This window comes from Ambystoma mexicanum, chromosome 9, assembly GCF_040938575.1.
Source record: "Ambystoma mexicanum isolate Mex_15411 chromosome 9, UKY_AmexF1_1, whole genome shotgun sequence".
Taxonomy (NCBI): Eukaryota; Metazoa; Chordata; class Amphibia; order Caudata; family Ambystomatidae; genus Ambystoma; species Ambystoma mexicanum.
Window position 1 is genome coordinate 252,428,301 of NC_090931.1, and position 18,720 is coordinate 252,447,020.

The following is an 18,720-nucleotide window of genomic DNA, read 5'->3' on the forward strand; positions in this document are numbered from 1 at the left end:
ATGCATTGCCCCATCAGTTTCTGCTGAATCTGGTCAGATGATGCATTGCCCCATCAGTTTCTGCTGAATTTGGTCAGGTGATGCATTGCTCCATCAGTTTTGTCTCTGACCTGATTTTGGTACTGTGGACATATTTTTCCAGCCACGACCTGCGCCCTGTGGTCCAAACGCTGGACATATATCGCTGTGGCTCACCAAATGCAGTGTTTACCCATTTGCCTAAAATCTCTCGTCAACTCTATGGTATGTAGCTTAGAAATAATGGACCTCATTACGAGTGTGCCGGTCCGGTAACAACAGTGCCGGTAAGTGTACCGGCACCCTTGTTACCGGACCGGCACACACCGAGTTCTGTAAGCGGCTGCCGCCCCGCCTGCCAGGTCAGACCTAGCGGGCAGGACGGCAGCCGCTCATAGGCTTTGACGGAAGCACCGGCACTGTTGTACACAGTGCCGGTGCTTCCGTCCTCCCCATGCCTGGAGTAACATTATCCAGTGCCTGACTTCACAGACCACCGGGGCTGCAATGTCCCAGTGATTCTGTGAAGTCAGGCGCCGTAAAAAATGACAACTCCGGCGGCAGCCTGTCTGTTTTACCGGTACGGGTACCGCCGGAGTTGTAATGAGGCCCAATGTGTGGAAAAAGAATTATTTGCTGTACCATTCGATGGGTTACAGATCGTATCCTGGTACACCTTTAAGCCACTAGACTAAATAGTCAGTATGCAATGGCAATACATTGCCATTAGTAGCATGTTAGTGTATCCCATCTGCCTGTGCTTGCCATCACATGCTCCAACAGAGCGTTGGCAGAATCCGACCTTGAGTCTTTGACTAATCCTGCATTTCAATTCTTCTTCTTCTCTAATGAAATCAGAATGATCTTTGTTGTGAGAGGATTCCTCTTCAAAGAAATCAAAGAAACCCAAACCTCTATGCAAGCAGGACAGCCCACCAGGTGCTGGACATCAGCAAGGGATGACCCCTTAATCTATAAATTGGTATTGTCTGCATATTGGTGAATGAAAGATAGCTCAGGGTCAACGCGCTCGCCTCGGAAGCAAGACAACGCGGTGCAATACAGGTTCGATCCCCGGGTCTGCACTTAGGTGTTATAAATAACCAATTACAATGGAACCCCTCTGACTCCACAAGCAGATCCCCCAGCACCTCTGTATACATATTCAAAATCATGGGTGACAAGATTGATCCCTGGGGGACTCTTCTTGGAGGGGGGAACCTGAGCAATTCTATCAGGATAAACTGGCAGATGCTTGATAGCGCTCTCCCCTAAATCTTTAGTGATACTGGTATGTATAATACGACCTACAAATGAGGTGGCTTATGAGGAAAGTATAGCAAAAAATAAATCTACAACTTCCATCATTTGGAAATTAGTCCATATTTGTACATCCCTAATAATGACGCGGGACGTGGGCGTACCACTTGATTTCTATTTGTGTTGAATTGATTTTATTGCTCGTATTCACAAGCTATTGATTTAACGCTATAGAAACTGAGTGCTGAATCTGTTGTAGGGGAAGCAGTCTCATTCAATGGCGTATTGCCTTCAAGATTGATTCTGTGCAGCATCTATGGTGTTGCGATAACAGGTGGCCTTCGCCAACCTGATACCTAACCTTCTCACTTTCCAATTAGCCCATTACTTCAACTGATGCTCACTGGAGTTTTATGTTCTCCACAATCTTTCAAACTTCCAAGTAGCCGTTCGCTTTCTCTAAGGGACTATATTGAATAAGAAGCAGTGTTCTTACCTCTTCTTGATGAAAAAGAAAACACCTCTGTACAGGCAGACGAAATCCCGTTCCCTGCTTAAGCTCATTTTGCCTGAAGACTTTTATGTGTGATGATTTTGAGACACCAAGACAATCATTTACCTACTTTCTCATGTACACATTCCCCTGTGATACATTTTCTGTGCATCCTAATGTTCCTTTGCTCTGCACCCCTAACACAAAGCTTTTCATTTACTAAATCCAAACTACTGGATTTGCTTGTTTGCAGTGTGATATTGTATTTGAAATGTTCCTTTAGTGACTAGAGTATTCCAAAGTACACACAGGAATGCTGTTTCCAAGAGAAGGAACACAATTCAGGAGTAGGTTGTGCAGTTACTAGTAGCTAGGCCTGTATTTCTGGCCATCATTCTATTTACAGTCCTGATGAAGTGCCTGTTGGCACGAACACATGTTCATTGTTTCATGTGATTGCACCCTGCTACTCCAAAACTAAAATCTATTCTCATTAGAAGTAACTTCACAAGCTACTCCTAAACCTTAGACCTTTTTGTGGGAGACAGGGATTGTGTGTATATCTGTGTTATGCTGCATTCGCCTTACCCATGCAGAAAGGATTCACACATACCTGTGGCAATTCATGCTTCACTGAACACATTCTACCACACATTGATTTTGTCTTGTAGCACTTAAATAGCAAGTTTTGTTCCACCCAATGTTACTCAAATAATGAACCTCAGATGGATTACAGATTGGGGCTGCCCTTCAGTTTACACAGGGTTCACAGCAGAAGACACACCTATGCTGTCAAGAGCTTTTACCTTATTTCCTGGCAAACAGAGAAACAGCAGAAGAGCGTATTCAAACATGACCATGCAGCGCCACACAGACAACAAGGTGGATAGGTGGATGCCAACATGCATCAAGAGATACATTGACTAGGACCCAGAGGTATTTACCAGCCAGCGCTTCAGAGTGATAGGATTCATGTTAAACTCTTGCACAAGCCCCAGGTCATGATACATGAACTCCATGCAACTCAGCATCTGAAAAGAAACACAAACACATTCAAAGAAATCTAGAGGCCATGTGGTGCTGTGAAAAAGATGTGTGATCTAAATGTGCTGGCCTTGGGGGCACAGGCTTGCGGGGTCATGAATGAGAGGAAGTCCTGCAGCAGTGAGGAAATTAGCTAGAACACATCCGGCGATGAAGAGCATCACCAGAACATCAAGCCCTAATAGTCCTTAGAACTCAACTGCCTTCCAACAAACCCCAGCTCTACCAGAACCCTTCCACCGGACCTTCCTCGAGCGCTCGGTGAAGTGGGAGATACTAACTATCCTGAAATATGCCACCTTTAAGGTGGGGAGAGAGGAGCGAAAGTCCTGAGCGTTGCTGCACTTGGAGCTCCAGCATTTCCTTGGACTCAGTTGGCTTCCCCGTCCATTTAGTACACAAACTCTACATGCTTGCAATTGCAGGATACACACTATGCATTCCCCTCTGCACTCATGCATGTCTACGATGCAAAAGGACCGTAATCCCTTAACATCACCCTTCACCAAAATTATTCGATTTGGAGAAACAGTTCTTCCTGTCTGATTGATCATTTTCAATGTGTTTTGTTTTACAGGCTGAGGGGTAATGGCTGATGGGAATTGTAGTCCAACACATCTCGAGAGCCCTGGCCTAGTTTAAATTGAGCCACTCCCACGCTCTCCAGTTCCAAAGTTGAGCAAGAGGCTTCCAGGATTTGCAATCTGTTATTATTCCTGCCCACCATCTTCTGCACCAAGCTTGCCCCTCAGCCCCCACATGCTTCGGGTGAGTATTTCTGACAGTCCAAGTGCTCAAGAGGAGGGTCATTCAAGGAATGCATACACAATATTTCACTTATTGGGACCCTCTACATCAATGCTAACCATCTAGAAAAATAGTTCCAGTGAAGTGAGGATGGGGCGAGAGGAAGACATTTTTTGTCTGAAATGTAAGTAGTGGAAGTAGGAAAAAGGAAGTGAAGTCACAATAATGCTGTTGGACACTACTAGCCTCATTGTGCTCCCAGTGCCAAACATCAAAGGTGGGTTTCTTGAGTGCAGCCACCGTCTCCGAAGACAAGGTATACTGTGGAAGGAAAAGAAATAAAACATGTTCTTTATGTTTACAGAATGGTACTCTACATAGCCACTTGGTCCACCTGAAAGAGAACATTTGGGGAAACTGAGAGCACCTGGTAAAGGAAAACAAGCGTAGATCATGTGAACATTCCATCCTCTTAGAGCTTCTTAAATCCAGGTCTCGAATGCCTCTTCATATAAAGTTCGGATCTGTGTGATTTTTCCGTTGCGGAAAAGTCAGAGACAGAAAAGTTTGCATGAGAAATGTACGAACCACAAAAGGTTTGTACATTTCCCATGCGAACATACATTAAAAACCCCTACAAACCCACACCCACAACACACCCACAACACACCCCCACCCACACCCCAACATACCCCCACCCTACTTACCTTTGAAGACACGCTGTGTCCCTGCAGCACCAGTTCCCTTTCACTTCTGTGATCAGGAACCAGCGCTGCAGGGTCCTTTTCTTTTCGGGCAGCTGCAGGGGTTTCCCCCGCAACCCCTGCTCACTATACTATAAAGTATAGTGAGCGGGGTGTTGCAGGGGACAACCCTGCAGCCACCATTTTTTTTTTCTCAGGTGTGCTGCGGGTGTGTCCCCCGCAACACCCCACTTACTATACTGTATAGAATGGTGCGCGGGGTGTTGCGGGGGACACGCCCTCAGCCCCACGTCCGACCCCGCCGAAACACTTAAACAAAGACCACGAAATGTTCGATCTTTTGGTAGTTAGTACTTTTCGTGGTGTGTGCTTTAGGCCTTTTGGTGGGGTTGGACTTTTATATTCAGTAATTTCGTACAATACCTAAAGTTCACACTGCAACACTTACAATGCTGGACCTATCTCCCAAAGCAAAATACATCAGAGGCAATGCAAAACACTAGAAATACCTTCTAGTCATCTGCATCATTTAGTACATTCTAAATCAATAAGGCTGTACACCATTTATTTAGTGAAATACGCTCAAACACATTTAAAAACCCTTGTTAGAGACAAAACCAAGGGCAAACATGCCACCAGTGGTACAGGAATTAGTTATTACCACCTGAAATAAAATACCACCCATTGCAGGAGTTGAAAATACCACCAGGCTGTAAATTCCACTCTGGTGGTTGCTAAAATAGCGTTTGGCAATTCGTGCTGGAAATTACAGTGCAGAATAAAGTCAGTTGTGACCTTGTCAAACAATGTGAAACAATTGTTGTGCATAGCCACTAAACACTGCGCGGATCAGTCTGTGTTGGGGTGTAATGGTAAATCAAGCTGGTATTTGTCAGATATACTATACAGGTTTTACAATTCTCCCAATTTATGGCTGGAAGGTAGGCATAGTTACTTGAGGTGGTATTCTAAGTACACACTGCTGTGGCCAACTCTCTGAGTAAATAAGGCAGAATTTTCCACTAGAAAAATTGCCCATTTTTACCACCTGAGGTGTTGAGGTACAAACTTCAAATTGGCCCCGAAAAATAATTCTGCCCTTTTCATTGTACAGGATATTGTCCTTTGAATACTTTAAATTCATTTTTTTAGATTGGTCCATGGTAACGGGGTGAAAAGGTACGCACCTCTGATGCGCTGCACCACTTCCCATGTAATTAATAAAGGTTCATTAGTATCAGGCAGAGGGTGCCGGCCTCCCAGCCAATGAGGAGGCTCAGAACGGGGGGGATTACCAGACAGTAATCCTGCCGCACTGAGCCTCCTCGGGGCTGCAGGCTGACATCTTCCCCCGCAGAGGAATGAGGTAAATGCTTCCTTCCCCTCCCCAATCCACAGATTTCCCCTCCCTACCCGCACCCACCCCACTTGCCTTCTTTTGGTCCCTCTTCAGGAGTGGACGGGCTGGGAACAATTCTGTTCCCAGCGCGTCCGCTCCGGATCTGCGTCTCATCGCCATGGAACGGAGAGAAGGGACTATCTGTAGTCCATTCTGTCCTTTCCATGGTGGCCATTTCCCGTGTTTTCATTTTTCCTATTTGTTTAATGGCCGGCCTGGAAAGGTAGCAGGGACTACTTGTAGTTCTTTCTCCCTTTCCATGGTGGCCACTTTTTTTACTTTTTTCAATGGCCCCAATGGAAAGGGAAAACAGACTTCGTTTTCCATTCCATTCCATTCCGTTTTTTTTGTTTCGGTTGGGAAACACCAGAGAGTCTTGCAAACCAAAAAAACAACTATTAGTACCCCGGTCTAATGGGCCAATGTACTAATAGCACTAATCCCCTCGCCGGGGGGCATTACCGCGTCAGTTAATGCCCCGGGGCCTTCATTAAGGGCCTTGCTACTCTCTGGCCTTTAACAATGGGCCCGGGGCTTTACCTGACTCTGTAATGCGCCCCCGGCTCGGTATTACTGCTTAAGTAGTGACCCTTTTCCGTATTAAAAGAATGTACAGCAGTGGTATGAACAACTACTGTACTCACCCATGTACAAAATGTTTAAAGATTACCAAAGAGGTTACTATTGCTGTCAAATTCCTATCCCCTCCCCCTTCCCTGCACTTGCGTGATCTGAATGTCACAAGGCCTAATAAGATCGTTGTTTTGTCCTCCTTCTGTTTCCCCCTCCTTGTCTTGTTGTGCCTAGAAATACTTGTGTACAGATGAGTTATCAATGCCATGTCATATCATATATCATATCAAATATGGTAGTTCTGAAATGCTACAAGAGGTATTCCCAGAAATATCACTGCCCTAGTCTTAAACTCTGAATAGGACAAACTTAAGAAAAACGGCTGGTGGAGGTGGTATTTACTGTCTGTGGTATTGCTGCTAAAAAGTCCCCCAGTTCCTAACAAGGTCCCCATGTAATGATGGCATTGTCAGTGCTACAATGGCGGCATTCTTAACCTTGAAATGTAAGTATGCTATGTTTGCTGCTGGTGGTAAAATTCTATCCCTTGCAGTATTAATTCGACCAATAAAAATGTAGGAACGTGTGTGTTCTATCAGCTGCATTCTTCCAGTTGGCACAAATATATTTTAGTTACATCCCTATTAACTAACAAAATAAAATATTGTTCTGCTAAATGATTGTACTGTTTGATGACCACAGGTAAAGTTCCTATGTCATAACTTGTATTGAATTGTGGGTAATTGTATTGTTTTCTGTGCAGTACTTAGAAGTTCTATTAATGGCATTTTGTTCTGGAAGAGGTTGGTGGTTGTGTGACAGAATTTGCAATATCATTCATTCTATTTGGAATCTAATATCCCTTGAAAGGAGCACATTAATGTGATGAGTTTAATGTCAGATTTCTTTCGTCAATGACTAGGATACAGACTGAGTATGTTTGCACACAAAGAATCCTGGTAATTCCTCCACCGGATTTTGGGATTTTAATTTGGCATTGGATACACAATCACTCAGGCTTAGAATTTACATTTTCAAGAATTTAGATGGCTTAACTTCAATTGTATGAGTAAATAAACTAATGGGGGTTTGGCTATTGATAGAAATAATATATGATAATTGAAATCATACTTCAAGATTGAGAATCGCAATAAATTCACATTTACAGCGTAAACGTTCAAGTGTTTATTTTTTTTCTCATAGAATTGTAATATGGGATGGAATGTCCCTAATGATAATAGCTTAAAACAATGGACCAGTGTTCTTGGCTGATCTCATCATTATCATATAACTGTATGAGAAACTCTGTTATTCTTCGTTTTCCACCTTAAGAAATGGAGATTTATCCTAGCTCTATATATTGATTGAGACTTCATATTTGGTTACATGTGTGAAAAGGTATAACAATAATTTGTCTTCTTATTCAGTGCTTTCAGGTAGATTCCTTCTGCTTCTTAGTGCTGTAATAAGAGGTGTTCTTTTTTTTTTAACAACTTTATTTATTTCGGTTCCAGCATAACAAGCAGGTTGTCCACATTGAAACATATCCCATCATTAGCGACATACTTGAAATGTGTTCACTCCCCCACAGGGCGGCCCCCATCGTGATCTCCCCCCTGTCTGTGATGCTCTAATGGTCTGGGTATCCATCGAGGCTCCAGGGCCCTAAAAATTTTGTCTCCAGGTGCGGTTGGAAAGTCATTGCTGGGAATCTGCTGTGGAAGTCCAGCACTGGAGCCCAACAGTCAGTGAAGCGATAGAGGGCCCCCTCTCTCGCTGCCTTGACCTTCTCCAACACTAGTATTTCCCAGACTTTTATCCACCAGAGGGGCAGTATGGAGCCCTGTTGCATTTTCCATTTATGAGCCACTATGATCTTGGATGCTAGTATTAACTGCGTCAGCAGTTTAGCGGAGCATCCTGTTTTAGGGTAGCAGTCCGGGCTCGCTACACCCAGGAGGATCACTTCTGGGTCCATCATCAGTTTGCGTTGGGTAATGTCCTCAATGATTTGTATGATCCCCTCCAGAAGGACTGCACCGTTGGGCAACCCCACCACATATGGAAGAAGGATCCCCTTTCGCCACCACGCTCCAGCAGCTCAGGTCTATAGATGTGTTGCAATGGTGTAGGCGGACTGGGGAGAGGTACCAGTAATGGAGAAGCTTGAGGGCGCTTACTTTGTTCGTAACACATCTGGAGGTTGAGTTGATCCTCGTCCATATTTCCACCCACGTCTGGTCCTCGATGGCGTGTCCTAGGTCTGCTTCCCATCCTGCCATGTACGGAGGTCTGACCTATAATATATCCTCCTGAAGGAGGCGATACAGCTTAGTGATCTGCCCCCTTTGGGCGTCTTCCTCCAGCGCATGTTCAAGGGGGTGCATGTCCCGGGCCGCCCCTTGACGAACCGCCGGTTGTGAGATCTGGTGGCACAGTTGGGCATATGTGAATCTCTTCCTCTCCATCAACTGGAGGCGGCCTTTGTATTCTTCGAAGCTGAGCGGACTGTTGCCCTCGTAGAGTTGCGAGAGGGAGCGGAGACCCCCTGCGGTCCATCAGTTTGTTGCGTCCATTCCTGGAGAGAAGTCAGGATTCCAGATGACCGGGGAGAGCGGGCCCAAGCCCTTGGGCAGCTTCTTCCTTCGCCGGGCCCATGCCCATGCCTTGAGAGCTTGAGAGTTGCTTTGGTAGATGATAGCATCCGTGGTCCAAGGCTCCGGAGGGCCCCCGGGATGTGTAGTAGGGAGTGCTCACCAGTTAGACTGCAAATAAATCGTTTGTGAAGTTGGGCAGACCTAGGCCACCCCATTTAGCTGCTCTTGTCATGACTTTCATTGGTATTCTAGCACTGTGCCCTTTCCAAACAAATTTCACAAGCTTCTTCTGTAGCTGTTGCAGGGCTTGTTTCAAGGGAGAAACTGGGAGAGCAGAGCACAGGTACAGCAATCTGGGGAGGAGATTCATTTTGCATGCTGTGACCCGCCCCAGCAGGGAGACTTCTTGGCTGTACCAGCGTTGCAGGTCGTTCTCCTGCTCCTTGACGAAGGTGGGAAAGTTGGCTGCATACAGCCGTTTTGAGTCTGCTCTGAGGCGTATCCCTAGGTAACCTGATTAATCGGTGCTCCATGTCAGTGGGCAAAGTGCTTGAAGGGTGGGTATGAGGGGGGCACCCAGATTGACACCCAGTACCTCTGATTTGGAGTAGTTCACCTGGAATCCCGATACTTGTTCACACGCCTCCAATTCTGTTAGAACGGCGGGTAGTGAGCTCTGGCAATTGATGATGGAAATCATCACATCGTCGGCATACAAGGAGATCTTGAACTGCTCCCCGTTTATGTCCGGCCCAGTGTTTTCATCATTGGATCGTGTCCTTTGGGCGAAAGAGAGTGTTCTTTTTACCCTATTTCATGGTACTCGATTTAACACACCGTTTACCGTCTTTACCACGGGATTCAAACTTGCAAACAGAAGGCTGCCCTCATGTCAGAGACCCGTGATTTACTCCTAAACAATGCACCCCTAAATTATGATATTGAGACCATACTTTTGGCAGGCTTTCAATTTCCTCTATCTTCTTGGCAGACAAGCCATGACATTATTTTATTGTTGTCTGTGGATGAAACATTTCTTTGTTTTAACGTTGATTGAGAAGCTCATCATCGTCCCTGTCCAAATTTAGTTTGAACTCTTCGATGATGTTTTCAGGATATTATTTTTGTAATAAAGATTTCTTTTTAACACTGTGGTTATTGAAACACTGCTTGAGATGAGCATACACACTTACATGGGCAATTTCTTCATCACACCCAGGCTACAAATTCTGAGGTGTGACGTCATCAAGGTGCATGTTGTTCAGCCTCCCTTGAATGGTCTCCTGCTTAGATGGGAGACCATCTATGATGAATTCCATCTATGTGGGATTGAGCTTCACGTATGTGCTTGTCATCGAGGCTATTATGGAAACAAGGCAATTCCTGGGTCCTCAGATGTCTGGTGTACCACTGACCTTTAGATATATTTGGTTATCTTCTACATAATGGTATAGTGAGATGTCAGGGTCATTGACAAGTGATCCCAGTGGCTTCACATAAATCTTAGGATCATTGGAGACAGTATTGAGCCTAGGGGGACTCCATAGGTGACTGGGGGCAGTCTGACCTAACGTTCCCCATCTGGACTGCTTAGCACTGGCCGAGTGGTAGGATGCAAACCAGTTAAAAACTTTATTTGCACAAATCAAATAAAACTCAACGTTATATGGTTGCACAAGGCATGGGTGGAGTGAGAAAGGCATGAAGCAAGATTCTACTTTATTTCCCCAAAGTGGAATGCAGCATATTCAACATGTATTCCTCTTATCTTAAGGGGTGGTTCTGCCATGGCCAATGGACAGCATGGTGAAACATGAAAAGTTATCATGGTGTGGAGCATGCAATGAGTGTTTTGCACATGATCTGTGTGTAATGAGGCTTTGCCTTGCCTGAAGTTGCTCTGCTATTGATATTCCGGACTTGGTGATCGTTCTGTCCGCCTCAAATTCCCACTGAATTTCTGAACTTATCGTTCAAGTTCTGACTTTCATAAACCCAGCCCAGAGCTTTGAAAGTAGGTTAGGGAATATTCAAGACTTTTTCGTCATGGTTTTATATGGAGATTGCGTTACAGTTTTCAAAGTAGGAATTCGATATTTCATGTTTGTATATAATCAGAAATGGACTGCTGCTCGTGGTTAGAGGTGGGACCTATCCCTTTGGGAGAATGAGCAAAATATTCTTAACGTGACTAGAACTGCCCAACAATGTTGGAGAATAGGCCAAAAAAGCAATCCATCCATTTAAGACACTTGGACCCCAGACTCAATCTTCTTTTGCAATTGTACTCCTTTAAGGTAGATGGGGCTGCACAGGATTAGTTGCATGAGTTGTACCATCTCCTCCTACTTCCATCTCAGAAGTGCATGAAGTCAAAAGAGCCACATCCATGCTCAAGAGCAATGTGCACCGAAGCGTGTAAACAGCACCGCTGTGGATTTCATTGGTGGGCACAATCCCAGAGGATGGCCTCTGCAAGAGGAGCCCGCGGGCGGGCTATGTCAGAGCCAGCTGATGCCAGTGCAGTCTAACCATTCGCTCTGTCAGTTCCTTACCCAGGCACAACAGAATAAACCAAAAGTGATCTGAAGAAAGGGGTGTTCTGCATGGCTGGCGCACACAAGCTGATGTGTGAAGGGCTCGAGCAGCTTAAAGATAGGATGATCAGTGTCCCAATCTGGGGATTCCCAAAGAAGGCCCTTTTCTCACTCCTGCAAGGCCCACTTCCATGTACCATACCACTCATGACAATGTCCTCCTTTGCCTATCCACAATCCTCAAATAACAGGGCAGCTTATTCCTTCGTCATACCTCTACCCCCGTATCTCCCCTTCTTAATGGCATTGCTGATATGGAACACTGATTACTGGGCACAAAGAACCTTAGTTGTAAACCTGGTCTACGCAAACGTAAGCAAAGGCCAAAAACAGCTGCAAACAGAGCTACCTGAAACAGTACACATATGGCAGAGAAGCTTTAGCAAACTAGATAAGACTTATGTAATTGCTCTGTAGGCATTCTTACACAGTATGTACAAGGCCACTGTAGCTAGTCTGTGAACAAACTGGCTCATTACTGGGCTAGGGATTCTTGTAGAAAGCTGGCCATTCATTTCTGTTTCAACTTCCACCCCATCTTGTAGATGTCCTAAAGTGTGAGTAAGGCGCTTGCAGACCCACTGGCACAGTTAGTTCCAAGGCATGCAGTGGTACGAGTAAAACCCAAATGATATGCAGGGAGGAATGCACAAGCACTGTTAACAGACCATTGTGGGTCTTGCTCAAACCTTTTTGTGGGGTCCACGACTATTCAGAAGCTGCAAGTTGTGCCATGCAGAGAAATCAAGAATCCTACCAGGCGACCTTCAAGAATTACTGCTGAAGCCAATTGGAATATCAAAGTACCCTCGAGCATCGGAGCCATGGGTTAGTCTACCACCACACATGGAGAGTTGGTAGTTTGCACAGGTCTGAGACCATCCACAAACATGCATGCATCACATATATCACACAATGACCTGGCCGGCCCCCTACCTGCAGAGCTATTTAAGTGGAGATCTGCCAACTGGTAGTCTGGGTGTAAGGTAGAGGAAAGCGGAGCAGGTGGAATGGTGGTAAGAACAATGCCGGATCATGAAGAGCAGAGCATGGTGAAGAGGCGAGGGGGTGGTGAGGTAAGCAGAATAAGGAGAATGGGTGGAGAAGCTGTGGAGGAGAGAGAGAAAATGGGAAATGGCAGAGTGGCGAGAAAGTGGAAAAAGAGAAGAAGAAGAGATGGGGCCTCATTACGACCCAGGCGTCAACCATGGCGCTATTAGCACCATGGTTGATGCCGGTACCTTACCGATTCCGCCATGGTGAATGGCAGAATTACCGCCCCATTCCAAGGTTGGCAGGGCGGTAATTCCCCATTCACCATTGGCCCTTCCCCATTCTCATTTTTGCCCCCATAGGGCTCGTTGGAAATGGGGAAGGCGGTAATTACAGTACCGCAAATTGCGGTACCGTAATTACCTCCAAGGTCCCTTTGCGGGTCCCGTCCTACCCGCAAAGGGACCTAGGAATTGGGCGGTAAGGGATTACTGGCACCAGTGCCCTTACCGGTACCGGTAATCCCTTACCGCCCGGGTCGTAATGAGGCCCATGGAGTAGCAATGAAGGAGAAATGGAGAGCAGCGAGAAGGAAGGAAAATAGAAGGAGCAGAGAAGAGGAAATTGAGGATGGTGGAATGACGAGGGTGGACTAGAGAAAGAGAGAAGGCGAAGGAGTGTAGAAGAAGAAAAGACGTGTATCAGCACCAAGGAGGTGGAAGGCAGAGAGAGCAAAGGAGAAGCTGTGGAGAAGAGGGCGGGGGGGAGAGAACATGACAAAGCATCGATGTGGTTGAGAGAGAAGAGAGAGGGTTTGAGAATGAGAACAGGAGAGAGAACATGGCGGAGGGGCAACGATGTGGAGTGAGGAGAGTGAAAGAGAAAAGATGAGAAGGTAAGGCACGAGAGGGAGCATGCTAAATGGTAAGGAGGTGGTAAAGAGAAAGTCGGAGGAAGGGAGGTGAAGAGAGAATGGCGAGGCAAAGGGAAGAAGCAAAGAGAGTAGAGAAGAGGAGGTGAGGATGAAAAGGTGAGACAGCAGAGCAAAGTAGGAGAAAGAGGAAGAGGTAACAGAGGAAAAGTGGAAAATAAAGGCAGAAATTATGAGAAGGAGAGAGACTGGTGTAGCCCTGATTTTTCTTTCGCCAGGAACTGACTCACTGACACCACCCCACCATCCCAGACCAGCTGCTCTGGTGGGGCGCTGAGCAACCTGCAAATAAAGAGGTTTAATACAGGGGATGGGTCACACCCTGAGTTCCTTGATATTTAACGGACACAGACACCAGAGTGAATTTTTATAGAGACCCTAACGGGGTCCCACTTTATTAAACATACCCTTATTAGACCCTAGGATTCCCCTGGCGTGAGCTCCATCTAAGCGGAGACCAACTATGTCAGCACACTCTTCCTTGGGACCCTAAGAATGAGCTTGCCCCAACTCATCCCCTACATTCAGGTACCACATGGAGAGTGAGTCCAGAGGATCGCCGAAGTGGATGGTCCCATCTTGTAAGGTGGCCTTGGGCAGGCAGCCAACCTATGCTACCACCTCACACCAGGGTGCCTCCCCTCTACCCCCAATTGATACCCATGGCCATCTACATAATATCCTATCTATCCTTACTGAGCAGTTACCCTACTTAACATTTACCAACCATAACATTAATCCCATATACACATAACTACTCACACATATATACATTGAATCACAACATATACACAACATAACACACTTATAACAATAGGGTGACTGCTGCAGGCAGCCACCCCTTCACAGTACTTTTAGGTCGGTCCAATGTGCAGGGATGCTCCTGATGGCACTGGCTGAACTGGGCCATGCCCCACAGATGACAGGTGAGGCCTGGCCCCCTCCTTTTCTTCCAGGGTGGCCCTGACCACCACATGGGGCCACCGCACATCCTGCATTCTTGTATTTTCCAGGGTGGCCCCCTATGCACCTGTGTATCGCCCACACTCACCGCTGCGACCTGCGGTATTATATAATATTTAGGGTGGGCCCTGTTGGCTGGGGGGCCCACCCGACATCGCCATGCAGCCAGCGATATTTATATTATTCAAGGATGGGCCCCGTTGGCCAGGTAAGTCTTTTTCTTTAACTGTCCATTTCAACTGTCTTTATGTTTAAATCCTCCTGGATTCTTTCTCTCCCCTGCCCGCTTATTCTCGGGCAGGGGAGTTCTTTTCTATTGTCCTGTCTTTTACTTTACTTTCAACATTCCATTCAGCCCCATGGTGGGCTGGATGGATTCTTCCAAAACACATACATAAATAAAACACACACTACACTTAAATAAAGCCTTTTATTATTACACTGCTGTCTGTGTCTTTCTTTCCTGGGTATTCCCTCAGAGGGCCAGCATTTGGCCCAACTAGCTGGGCCCCCTGGGGCCACGGGCTACACTGGAGGATGGGAGAACAGGTGGAGTAGGGAGAGCAGAGGAGAGGAGGTCAAGGAGAAAAAGAGAGAGGGAGAGAGAGAGAGAGAGAGAAAGAGAGAGAGAGAGAGAGAGAGGAGTGATCCTCAGAAACATCATACAGTGGTTGAGGGGTGTAAGGTTATAGTGAAAGCCCTCAAGGGCCCCAAAAGCAACCCTGCTAATCACCTCCATGAGGGAAGCTCTGAGAAACCTAGTGTCTGATCAGCTGTGTATTTGCCTGAAGCCTGACCCCATGCAAGGCCAAATGGCACCAAGCATGGATACATGAGCAGAGAGTTGATGTGGGCTAATGTGCGATACTAATTACTTCAGCAACAACCAAGAAAGAGACAATAAAATCCAAGAAAAAAGTGCAGGGCACTATAAAATCCAGAGACTTTATGTAACAGTTGGCTTGGACCTGGGGGAGGGGGGAGGGGTGAAGAACTGAGGACAACAGTCCTAAATATAGCCTACCAGATTTGGGTTACCCTAAACCCGCCCTGTGGGATCAGTCAAAACCAAATCCCTGATGTGTTTATATAAAATAGATGTGTTCATACAAAATAAGTGAATGTATAGATCGTTGTCGTTCATCTATTGCTCCCTCGGCTGTAACACATGGTGTCAGAATTGGTATTGCAATTTGCTGCCCCCCAACCTCGAAAGTACAGTAGGGCAGTCGCATTCACCTGCCCCAGACCACCAGAAACCAGAGGATATTCCAGTCACGCACTGTAAAGTCTGAAGCCCCATTTGAAAAACGAGCAAGTGTGGGACCTAGAAAGGAGAGTGGACCATCCATGTACGGATCACAAATCCATCCTGAGCTTGGAATTACGGGAATACTAGTCAGTCCCATGGAAGTAAATCAACATCCCAGTAGGGGTTTTGAAGAGTGTGGTTGGTGACCTCCGCCAGGGCTGCCTGGACAGAACTGTGAAATGTTACACCGGTGTAAAGATGTGTCATATCACCTGCATATATGGGCTTTGCTTGGCCAGGAAAGATACTGGAGAAAATAGTGACGAAGCAGCTCCAGGATCATGTGGAGAAACACTCTCTCCTGGACACTTCCCAATCAGGCTTCTACCAGAAGCATGGTACAGAAACGGCACTGCAGGCAGCGTGGGACAAGCTTCTTGATTGGTCAGACAAGATGGCGCTCTCCCTCCTAATAATGCTCTACCTTTTGACAGCTTTTGATACAGTAGACCACAGCATTTTACTCTCGAGCCTAAAGACAATAGGGGGGAGTCTGGAGCAAGCCTTTCTATGGTTCAACTATTTGTCCAACCGAGATCAACAAGTTAAATGTGTAGGGTATCTATCGGACACTCTCCCATTGAGCTGTGGTCCTCCCCAGGGCTCCTCACTCTCGCTTCTCCTTTTAAATCTTATATGAAAACCTTATTGAACATTTTTAGGAAATTCAATTTAAGTCATTCATATGCAGTCGATACTCAGATTTCTTGGACAGTTGACAATAGTGAGGATTCATTACAGACAATTGATCTCTGCTTGAAGGAAGTTAATCTCTGCATGTCCCTCAACTGGCTGCAGCTGAATGCAAAGCAAATGGAAGTGGCCCTGTTTGGACCGAAACATTGATGCTTCAAAGCTATCTTCCCCTCCCAGCTTTATGGGTTTGAGTCTTTATGCATCAAAAATGCAAAAACCTGGGCTGTATTTGGCAAGCAAACCTCTGGGCTGAAAATCAGGTTGGTATCAAGGTGCAGTCGGTTTTCTACTTGCTGCGCCTTTTGCATCTTGCGCTCCACTTTATACCGCAAAAAAAATCACACTATTGTAGTGGAAGCCTTGTCAACTCCTGTCTGGACTAAGGTAACAATCTGCTGGCCAAAGACTAAGCTATTGGACTCACCTCCCGTAATTAGCTGTCAAATGAATTAATAATATGTACAGAGGTTGTCAGCATGGAACCGTTATTTTGTTTTGTTTTGTTTGCAGTATGCAGCATGCATGCCAAGATGCTTGATTAACCAAGATAAATTGGAGGATGTAATAAAAGTGGATTTTCGAAATTCTCATAGACAGGATTTGTAATTGACAGGTATGTTTTTGTAAGATGTTAATTTGTTTTGTTTGTGACACTTGATATTGGGATCAGGCGTAATCGAGGTTTATTAACCTCTCATCTGTTAATATGTTTTAGAGTCCGCATTGATGAAGAACAGAGTGTCCGAAATGCATCGGCTATGGGCCTCTGCTGATGAAGGTTGAATTAAAACAAAGTTGATCAATTGAAAATCTAAATGAATGTGAATACCATCATTTCTTCGACCACAACAGGTTGATTGAAAAATCTATACAAACAAAACCATTGGATATCAGAGATTTAACTTCTGACGCAGTATTCACCACACCACCAGGCGTCTCCAAGCTCAGTGAGAGTCTCACTGAGCGATTCGCTGCCAATAATCTGCTTGCTGGCAGTCAGCAGAATCAACTGACTAAACTCCAGAGAGCACAAAATGCCTCAGTTCGGCTTATCTTTAAAGTTCCTAGAACAGCAGCTATGTCAGCCCTCTGCAGAGCTCTACCCTGGCTCCCATGGAAGGAAAGAATTAACTTCAGGATTTTATGTTTAGTTTGTAGATGCCTTCACAACCTTGCGTCCTCGTATCTTGCTGACAAATTGATTTGGTACCTTCCAAGTCGACCTCTTCGGTCATCAGACGTTCTGTTGCTTGTGGTACCACCCTCTTGTTCCTCCAGCGGAGATTGCCGGTTCTCGGTCTGTGGTCGTAGACTGTGGAATACCCTACCTTGGTATCTTCGCAACATGACAGATCTAACCCAGATTTGAAAATCCTTCAAAACATTCCTATTTAAATAAAGTCATATTGTCTTGTAGCAGAGTAAAAGTTAGATCTTTGCTGGTGAACGTACTCTGGATATTAAGTGTTTTGTGTTGTCTTCTGTGCCCAGAATCATTTTATTTTGCCAGGTGACTCAGCACTTTATACATGCTTCAAAATTCAAAATTCATATACCAAGAGAAACCATAGACATGAGCTTCTGCTACATGACTCAGCTACCCAGGAACAAAGGTGGGTGGTGTAAAGAATCGCAGTTAAGTGGAGAAAAAGGGGAGAAGGGTTGGAGAAGGAGAGGAGGAGCATTTAAAATGTGATTGGCTAGGGAGAAGGAAATAGAGAATGTGACAGAGTGCTACAGAGTTGTAGAAAAGAAAGTGAGAAGGGGAAGTTCAGGAATGAGAAAGGAGGCAGAGAGAGAATAGGTGAGGCCAGAAGAAAGGAAGAAGAGGATGAGAGAGAGTTGAAGTGAGGCAGAACATTGAAAAATAATAGACAATGGGGAAGAGAAGAAGGGGGCAAAGAAAAGGGAATGAAGGGGAAAGACAATAGAAGTAAGGACAAAATGGGAAGTAAGAAAGAACATGGAGGAGTGGAGGGTAGCAAGAGGAGAGAGGGATCAGAGTAGGGGGAAGGTGGTAGAGGAGAGAGCAGAGGCTAGATGGTGCAAAATGAAAAGAGGGAGAGTGTTAAGATGGATTTCTAAACTTTGACCTGGTGGGCACATGTTTAGGAGGCCACCCTAGTTTACTGGAACTGGGGAACCTTCTGGACAAACCGGAAAAATCTATGGTATCTTGGCAGGCGGTCAAGACTAAATCGCAGGAGGGGTGCGAGTGAACCGGAAGTCCACAATGAGCTCACACAGTAACAAACCACAAATTACTCTTAGGCAAGTGTATATGAAAAATAAACGTATCATAGGCCTTTATAACAAAATCACGATTAAACCACAATTATCAAGAAAACAATTGCAACACACGCTTATTCACTATGTAAAATATATACAATAAT

At 45.6% G+C, this 18,720-nt stretch overlaps 1 protein-coding gene across 1 annotated transcript in view; it reads right to left on the bottom strand.

Annotated features, from left to right (window-relative positions):
• The window catches only part of LOC138487311 (high affinity cGMP-specific 3',5'-cyclic phosphodiesterase 9A-like), a 163,210-nt gene that overhangs the window by 111,887 nt on the left and 32,603 nt on the right, over positions 1-18,720 (bottom strand). The window contains exons 6-7 of the mRNA XM_069613918.1: positions 3,809-3,883; positions 2,716-2,802 (exon numbers count right to left, since the gene is read on the bottom strand). Coding sequence (XP_069470019.1) covers positions 2,716-2,802; positions 3,809-3,883 — 162 coding nt within the window. The remainder of the gene's footprint in view (positions 1-2,715; positions 2,803-3,808; positions 3,884-18,720) is intronic.